Source organism: Citrus sinensis, chromosome 6 (assembly GCF_022201045.2).
Source record: "Citrus sinensis cultivar Valencia sweet orange chromosome 6, DVS_A1.0, whole genome shotgun sequence".
NCBI classification, from domain to species: Eukaryota; Viridiplantae; Streptophyta; class Magnoliopsida; order Sapindales; family Rutaceae; genus Citrus; species Citrus sinensis.
In genome coordinates this window covers 13092399-13102311 of record NC_068561.1, presented here as the reverse complement: position 1 = coordinate 13102311, position 9913 = coordinate 13092399, and the positions used below count along the sequence as shown (strand labels likewise).

General features: G+C 34.2%; 1 protein-coding gene across 1 annotated transcript; it reads left to right on the top strand.

Moving 5' to 3' along the window:
• The first annotated feature begins 1092 nt into the window (after positions 1 to 1092).
• LOC102617970 (serine/threonine-protein kinase AFC1) lies at positions 1093 to 5542 on the top strand. The gene is made up of 12 exons (XM_006480669.4): positions 1093 to 1388; positions 1663 to 1834; positions 2108 to 2134; positions 2415 to 2568; positions 2640 to 2688; positions 2806 to 2920; positions 3134 to 3225; positions 3631 to 3787; positions 3867 to 3931; positions 4475 to 4572; positions 4666 to 4771; positions 5091 to 5542. The coding sequence occupies exons 1-12, from the start codon at positions 1281 to 1283 to the stop codon at positions 5247 to 5249; spliced, it is 1302 nt and encodes a 433-aa protein (XP_006480732.3). The 5' UTR covers positions 1093 to 1280; the 3' UTR covers positions 5250 to 5542.
• Positions 5543 to 9913: the final 4371 nt, after the last annotated feature.

Genomic DNA, 9913 nt, shown 5'->3' with positions numbered 1-9913 from the left:
GTGAGTGTGATGGTGGTGGCGGTTTGGCTCAAATAATCTCAGATAAACCAAAAAATTGAATTAAATTGGCGGCGGTTGATGGTTGTTTGTGGCGGTTTATAGCCGACGTTTAGAGGCAAAGGGCGGTAGTGCTTTCGTCGGTAGAGGGTGGGGATGCTTTTGGCGGTGGTGGTCGACGGTGGAGCAACGGAATCGATGGTGGCGTGTGTGTGGATGACGCGCGGGTGGGTGTTTTGTGTGGTGGCTGCGGGATTGATTGGATAAAAAACACTAGATATTGTTCTAGTATTGGACCAAGCCAACACGATTAGCTTACGCTCTAATTGAAGCATGATTAGATATCGTTCTAACTAGGACGACTCAATGAGATTTTTAATAACGCATAAAACAAGATTAGATGACGCTCTAATCCAAATGACTCTACAAAAGAGATTTTGATAGATAATCTCAGAGGAAATTATAAAAGGGGAGTTTTATTGAATAATTGAATCTGAACTTTTCAAAACAATGACAAAGTTAAAATACACTTCTATAAGTTAACCTAAAATGAGAAAATAAATCATAATTAAAATGAAAATAAAAGATTAAAATACATACCATAATTGACTCAAATTAAAATAAAAAATCCTAAAACAATAAATATTCTAGAATATTAAATTACTTAAAATAACCTAAATTAACTTTCTACATCAAATATATTATAATTAGAACTCTACAAATATTTATAATTAGAAATCATTCAGATTTTTCTTAATAATTTTATTATAGAATGATTTTGGTAATTAATAATTCTATTTTGGTAAGTTGGTAATTAATAGGTACTCCTTTTTAAATTTAACAAATAATTTTTAAAAATTAACATTACGAAATTAAGATATAAATAATTTTTTTCCCAACGGAAAGTAATGAAATATTCGTGGGCCTTCAGGTGGGGTCCAGAGTTAACCACGCGTCACAAAAAAATGCATCACTGATCCCGAAACTAATCAACAAGCGGGGACCCACATGCTAACCATAGTAAGGAACTAACCGTCATCTCGAGTAACTCAACCTCAGATCATGGTTAGATTCCGCCTCAGGTTTAGCTCCCCAGATCTTCCTCTGTCCTCCATCCAATTCGAAGATCAATCCCCAGTTAGGGTTTCCAACACTGAAAATCATTTCTTCAAAATTTCCTTAATTTTTTGCTCTCAATTTTTTTTAAAGCATTATGATTCAAATTGAGCTTAATCCATGGCTCTGCTAGATTTTTTGAATTGAAAATTTAAACAATAAAAGAAATGGAAACGCAGAGAATTATAGAATTTCCGCATAAAAACATGGACAAGCGTCCCAGAAAACGACCCCGTTTAACGTGGGACGTGCCGCCTCCTCTTCCTCCTCCCAAGGTACAAGCAAGCTTTGCACACCCCTTTTATTTGTTTTATTTTTTTAAAAAAAATAATATTGGTAGTTTCTTGTAATTGCTTCAATTTTGTATCCCATTGTATCTGTAGCTGAATTAATTAAATTTAATTCAAATGTAAGCAGTTTATATGTTTTATCGACAAATCTTTGAATTGGATTATACAATTTTGAGAATTTATCAGTTGATTGATTTTGCTAATTAGCATATTTATAATGGTCTTTTTAATTTTGTTTTTCAATTTTTATTTGGTGCAGGTTCTTCCGGCTCTGTATTGTGTTCAGGAGTTTGGGAATGGAGGAATGCCCAATTATGCCTGTTCATCCATGTTTTATGGTGCGATTCCTCGCACTGGATCACCTCCTTGGAGACCTGATGATAAAGACGGACATTATGTTTTTGCCATCGGAGAAAATTTAACTCCTCGCTGTAAGTATATCCCATTCGCTTCAAGCTTTTAACAGGAAGAAAGTGTAGAACTAGAAGATATTGTGTGTCTGTGTGTGTGTTTGTAATTTGTAAAACAGAATTAGAATATATTGCAGTGTGGTTGGATTTATGAGTGTCTGTTCTTGGTAATGTAGAAGTTTTTGTCTGTTCATTGTGCTTTATTCATCTTTGGGTTTGTCTATTTTTCTGTTTGGACTATGGGGTGTAATCATATTCTGTTCACTGATACCCTTTTTTGCCTCATTCTTTCAGACAGGATTCTCAGCAAAATGGGTGAAGGTTAGTATTTACCTTTTGATTTCAGTTTTTTTTTTTTTTTTTTTTTTTTTTAATCATTTACTTTTCCTTCTATATGCATCTTTCATATTCTTGTTTTCTTCGAATTGGAATTTTCTTTTTGGGTAAGAGTTCTATATTTCTCGGCTTTACAGTCTTTCCATCTGATTATATTGTTGCATGGTGTCTTTGGTGTCGGTAATTATGCATCCTGGATTTTTTATGTTTTAAAAAATTTTGGTAGCATCTGTTATTGAAATCCCTTTTTCTGATGCATTCTCAGGGACATTTGGGCAAGTCGTGGAATGTTTTGACAATGAGAAGAAGGAACTTGTGGCAATCAAAATTGTTCGCTCTATAAACAAGTATCGTGAAGCAGCCATGATCGAAATTGATGTTCTACAGAGGCTTGCCAGGCATGACATTGGTGGCACCCGGTAAGAATGTTATTCTCTACTTCTCTTCACTTATTTATTTTCAGAAGTTTGAAGTGATTTTGGTTTTGCAGTTGTGTGCAAATACGGAATTGGTTTGACTATCGTAATCATATTTGTATTGTAAGTATTTATTCGTGTTTATGATTTGATTAATTTGAAGGGGCAATGAATATTCCTTCATGCCTAAATATTCTGTGAGTTAAGAAACTTGCGGATGGATGTAAATGGTTTCAACAGGTATTTGAGAAACTTGGACCAAGCTTATACGATTTTCTCCGCAAAAACAGCTATCGTTCATTTCCCATTGATCTTGTTCGGGAGCTTGGCAGACAACTATTGGAGTCTGTAGCATGTGTGTGGACAATTCTTGCACCATTTTCATCTAATATCTTGTTTAGTTGATGATTGAACACTATTAAATTCTGATTTGGGCATCAATAGTGTATTTGGAATCAAGTTATTTGAATCCTATGGCAGTTTTTGTTTGGCCTAGTGTGAGCTGTTGATTAATAAGGATTAATTTGTTCTGCATCATCTTAACTCTTTCCTTTCTGTATGTTTGCAGTTATGCATGAATTACGTCTTATACACACTGACTTGAAGCCAGAAAATATTCTTCTTGTTTCCGCTGAGTATGTTAAAGTCCCTGATTATAAGGTACCTTCCCCAAGGCATGCTTTCAGTTTTCAGACATTTTTATCAATGGCTTCACGTGTATATATCTGTATAAATTGATCAAATTTCAAATGCATTGGGGCTGTTTTCAATTAAATTTAGTTCAATAAATCAAATTGTGTATTCATCAACACACACACACACACACACAAACACAGCCTCATACTGTCATACAGGTATGTAGATATGTATTGAGATCTTGCTATGCTTGCAGAGTGACAGCATACTGGATGTTATGTTAATTATAAGGAACCTAAGCAAGGATGGGTCACCATTCATATTTTGGATTTTATCCAAGCATGATTGAATTCAAGATTTTGAATCTAATATCAATGAAACTTCACCTCTCTATCATGACTTGTTAATTTTATTTTGACTGTGATTTAGTTTCTATCACGATCGTCAAAGGATGGTTCCTATTTCAAGAATCTTCCCAAGTCAAGTGCAATTAAGCTAATTGATTTTGGAAGCACAACATTTGAACATCAGGATCACAGCTATGTTGTATCAACACGACATTATCGTGCACCAGAGGTTATTTTAGGTAATAATTATGTCTGTGATTATATTGTTGTCATTTTTCTACACATTTCTTTTTATGACATTTGAGTCATTTTCTGCAGGCCTTGGATGGAATTATCCTTGTGATTTGTGGAGTGTGGGTTGCATTCTTATAGAACTTTGCTCCGTAAGTAACTGTTACCTAACACCTTTTGCTTGAAGCATTTATTAGTATTCTTATTAATTTGGTAAGTTTAATAATTGTTCACACATCATATCTAATGGTGTTTGTGTTAGTGTACTGTTTGTCCCATGTTAAGTTTACTGTCACTTATCTGGTACTCATTTGATGGTTTAACAGTTTGGTTACCAGATCTGCTACTATTTCATGGATCTGCCTATATGTTTGCCCAAATGCGTATTAATGGTGGAATGAATGCTTTCACACATGCCTATGAGTTTTGATTTGTATTTTCCTTTTCTTCTTTTTTAATATATTTGCTAATATGTTTGTGTTAGTGTACTGTTTGTCCCATGTTAAGTTTACTTTCACTTATCTTGTACTCATTTGATGGTTTAACAGTTTGGTTACCAGATCTGCTACTATTTCATGGATCTGCCTATATTTTTGCCCAAATGCGTATTAATGGTGGAATGAATGCTTTCACACACGCCTATGAGTTTTGATTTGTATTTTCCTTTTCTTCTTTTTTAATATATTTGTGGATAGGGCGAGGCTCTTTTTCAAACGCACGAGAATTTAGAGCATCTTGCCATGATGGAGAGGGTTTTAGGGCCTCTCCCCCACCATATGGTGATAAGAGCTGAGTAAGGACTATTACTTTGCTTTTTCTGCATGTTAAATTCTTCCATTATTTTCAGGTGGACAAAGTTCTTAGCTTGTGCATGATCTTTTTGCAGCCGCCGTGCTGAGAAATATTTTAGGAGAGGTGCACGACTGGATTGGCCTGATGGTGCAACTTCGAGAGATAGCATGAGGGCAGTTTGGAAACTTCTCCGTCTCCCGGTAATTTATTTGTACTCTGCATCTCCTAATTGCTTATGTAAATTCTATGCTATCACCCATTGCTTATTGTGCTCAATTTTGTGCTAATGCTGATTTTAATTTTTGTTCTCTCCATATAATTTTTTTTTAAGGACTCCTTTGCAATTTCACCAAGCTATTGCTTATTTCTGTTCACTGTAACCCTTCTATAATCTCAGTCCCCACTTGATCGAATTTTTTCTTAAAAATGATACTCTTTTCCATGAGGAATCAAAGAGTTAGTCCTTTTCCCCTGCCTCCCTTTGAATCATTTTTTTGACTTTCTGCACTCTCGTTGCAGAACCTGATAATGCAGCATGTAGATCACTCTGCCGGTGATTTGATTGATCTCCTTCAGGGGCTCCTCCGATATGATCCAGCAGAGCGGCTCAAAGCCAGGGAAGCCCTAAGACATCCTTTCTTCATGAGAGATGTGAGAAGGTGTGGCTTTCCCTTGTAATTGCAAAGCCTCGTCTTTGCTATTGACGAGCTTGTTCAATTTTAGAAAAGAAATAATACACAGCCATGCACGTGGTGAATGATATTCTATTGTCTCTTTTTTATACATTGCTGTTTGTATAGTAAAATTTATGTTTCTGCACCCACCTGTCTTGTTTCGTTTCTTTCGGCACTATAATGGTAATTGAAGTGTATCCCCCAAAGAGTTTCAGTTGGCTTTGTGATATTCGTTAAGAGAGAAAATGGATTGTAATGTGATCCATTTCCAAAATTATAGTAGTATCGTTTTCTCCATTGCCGTATCTTTGTGGTGTGTTTACTTCCTGATTGAAAAATTGGAATTTGGAATCAGAATCATTAACAACGATTAATTTACAAAATAATAATAGTAATTGCAATCGGAATTGTGGAGATCATATCAATTTGGGAATTATTCTCTTTGATTTCATTCCTAAGCAGACTTTTGTTTTCATTTTCACTTTTAATTAGAGCGAGCTGACTCGATTGCTTGGGGATTTGTCCAGACCTACCTTGCTCGTTGCAACTGGGGAGACTTGAACCAAAACAAGTGGCCACCACTCAAGCAAAGGTGATAATTGATAAGCGAGTAAGCGAGTATTTTTGGCAAAAAAGGTGTTTATATGGCATTGGTGAGTCATTATGCAAAAGCCAATTTTGATTAATTAAAAAACCAAAACCATTTCTGTTTCATATTTGCATATTAACAACAGTCTTGACTCTTGAGGTGAGGTGAGGTGAGGTGAGGTGAGTACTCTTCAATAGTAATGTAAATGTGAACCAACAGTAACAGTGAGCCATGTCATTATCAAGTCTAGCTGTAATTTCACCAACAAATATTATATGAGGAATAATGGTGCACCTAAAACAATATTTTAAGTTGCAGGCTGGTGACTAAAGTCGACAATGTGATAATGCATCGGATGCTTTTGGCGATTAAATATTTTTTAATCGCTTTGAAAGTTTGTGGGGAATGCTATTATTTCACCCATAAGCTCTATTAAGGATAATCACTAGCAGCTTCATGCTGATTCCAGAAGCGCTTTCCGTTTCCAACTTCCTTTTTTCCCCAGCCAGCCCCCCGCATCTGTACTTGTTAATCCACACCATCTGTCAAGAACATGTTTTAATTTTTTCAGGGTACTCATGACAAATTGTAGGAACTGTTGCTAGATTTTCAACAGGGTACTTCCTATTTCTCTAGGAAGGAAATACAAAGGCTGTACATGACATATTTTCTTTTTGACTAGTCAGTTTTTTTATTTTTGTTTTTTTTTTAATTTTACTTTAAAAGCAATGTGAAAAAAAAAAGGATTATAATTGTCATCAGCAACCATCATTGACCATAGCACTTGATGTAGCTCGTTAGCCACCTTCGACTGTCTAAAGTGGAGAAGACAGTGGAGAATGATTACGGTCTAGACGTTGTCAGTAAATGCCGTCAGTAAACGTCGTTACGTATTGACGGTATTGTTTATAAAAAAATATTTTTAGTTATACTATTACTTTTTCTTTTCCTACCTTCCAATTTTATGATATATCAAGTACTATAAGTTGAGATTATAATTTGAAAAATATTGTAATTGAGAATTTATAGTTTTCATTAAAGAATGAGCATTTTACCTAATAATCACTATATCATAGACATGTCCAAACAAAAAATTAAGGTATATATAAACCTAATATTTCTAAAAATATAAAGAAGGAAAATTGAGTATCGAAAAATTATACATTCAATAAAGTTTTTTTTATTTTATTTGTGTTATGATTAAGTTCATCATATCGCCTAAAATTTGATTAAGAAACTGAAACGTTTTGTGAGTTAAAAATATCACACCACTGTGACACAAACAAAATAAAAAATTGATAGCTAGATGAGAGAAATTATCATTAATGTATGTTGTACATATGATATAGTATGTAGTATGATCATGTCGACACTGCCTAAGACTTTTTCGGCAAGTCGGCAGCATTATTGCATCTTATCAATAAATATGCATTGATTAGTGAATCATCCAGCTCAAGCTACAATTGGAATCCACACACTTGCTACAATGAGAAAGGATTGAAGAAAATGGCAATGTGGTCCGGCCACTGGTGTTACCATGAATCGAATAAAAACAGACTACTTAAAAAAAGGTTCTTTCAATTTATATGTAGCAAAGGAGTGAAGCCTTGAGCACTGAGCAAGGCATTTCCACCGCCGTACCTAACTCATCTACAAATGACAAAGCAACCAAAACTGCAAAATTGTTCCATGCTGTACAATTGCCTAGAAAAGAATCGAGGGCCATGCTTTCACGTGAAGGTGTCATGTGTCACGTTTATAGTAACACTGAGTCTTGATTGCTGATAAATAAATAAACAAAATAATCATTTAGCCTCTACTACGGATGTTCTCATTTTAATAAGATGTAGATGTTATTAATTAATAAATAAATAAATAAATAAAATACAATCTTAATATATTAAAAAAAATTCTCCGAAGGTATCGAAATTAAAAGATTTGTGTTGTCCATTGCAATCTCATTTCTGCAGAATTTATATTTATTTTCCATTTGGTATAGACGTTTGCACGTTAATAAAATTTGAATTTAACATTATACAACTATTTAAATTGATGTTTACCGGTATCACTCACTAGGGTTTCAGCGGTGCCAGAAATTTAACTTAGCAGGGGATAAGTTTAAATAATAATGTAATTTAAAAAAGGCCAACAAGTAACAAGTACCAAAAATAAAAATTCATTAATATATTCAATACATTTATAATTGATCTCAACGTATTTTCATATGTTAAAAACGTTAAAGAATAAACGTATAATCAACAATACAAAATAAATCTTTTTCTACATGTGCAATAATAATATTACTCAATTATTAATCTCTAATCTGATTTCACAGGCGATTTTTCACAAAATTCATATTTGAAAATGCTTTTTATTACTGTAGTCATGACAATTAGTAAAATCAATGTTAATATTATCAATAAATAAATTAATGAATACAATTTATCCTTTTTAGTATCAATTATTTTTCTTATTAGCCTATCAATCTCTTTCAATTTTGAAAATTTGTTATTAGAACCCACCTATGTAATGGAAACATCAACTTGAATTTGAAGTGTCATAAGATTCATTGAAGAAAAATCATTTTGATAAACTCAATAAATAAAATAATTTCTTTTTTTTTTTGTGTGTGAGAAGAGTTAGGATGCAACGAATCTCAAAATAACAATTTCTTTGTGGGTTGGAAGTTAAAGATAAATACTTAATATTTTGATTATTTTTAAATTTTAACAAGAACTTTTATGATAAAATGAGACAAATATTAAATAAAATTTGTAAAATTTGAAAAGTTAGAGGGGACTTTAGCCCCTCCTAGTCCTAACATGGCACCGCCTATGTCCGACAGGACAAAGAGATACAGATGGGTGGAATTTGATATATGCAACCTAGAAATCCCATGACCCACTTTCCCTACGAAATATCAATATCCAAGTACAAACCGACATTTCATGAAATTAAAACTCATGTACCGTATTTAGGGGTGGGCATTTTACCCGACCCGACCCGACCCGATAAATTTCGGGTTCGGGTCGGATCGGGTCGGGATCGAAACCCGATCGGTTTGAAATTTACAAACCCGATCGGGTTGTGATCGGTTCGGGTCAAACCCGACCCGATCCGAATACCCGATCGGGTTCTTAAAAAAAAAAAAAAACGTACTGACCCGAATTGACCTGATTTCAACCGACCCGAACTGACCCGAATTGACCCGAACTGACCCGATTTCAACCTACCCGAATTGACCCGAATTGACCCGAACTGACCCGAATTGACCTGAATTGACCCGAACTAACCCAAATTGACCCGAACTCAATTCTACCCATTTTAAATCCAACCCGAACATAACCCGAATTAATGACCCGACCCGAACCGACCCGAATATAGTTCGGGTCGGTTCGGGTCGGGTCATTAATTCGGGTTATGTTCGGATTGTTCCTTGTCTAACCCGAACAACCCGAAACCCGATCGGGTTGACCCGAACCCGACCCGAACCCGATTTTGCCCACCCCTAACCGTATTATATAAACGTGAAGGAAACAACATGCTAAATACAATGATAGCAAAATTCTACGCGTTGATGTCCACAAACTCATACGTTAACTTTAATCTTGTTAATGCCCTTTTTCTTTTGATGATTCCATTTTTAAATATTTTACACATGGGAGATAATAATTTTATTGTCATGCTTATAATATGTAACGTTATGTTAATATCATTCAACGTCAACCATAGTGATCAAATTAATTGATGTCGCATTAATAAGCGATGGACGTGTTTATAACCAATGTAGCATAGATTTTCCAAGTAATATTATTGTTTGATTCTTTTTAACCATAATTGAAATGAGATAGTTTTGATAGTTGTAAAAATTTACTACTCGAGTAATGAATGTTACATCACTTTAATTTTTATTTTTTGAATGGAAAAATTATTTATCATGTTAGATTAGATAATAACTCGAAAATAATGTTTATTCTATTGATATTTATCACTTGAGAATCTATATTCATTAAATATACTGTGAGCATTCTTCATTTTGGAGACATCTCTTAAAACATCAATCGTAATCATGTGCTTGG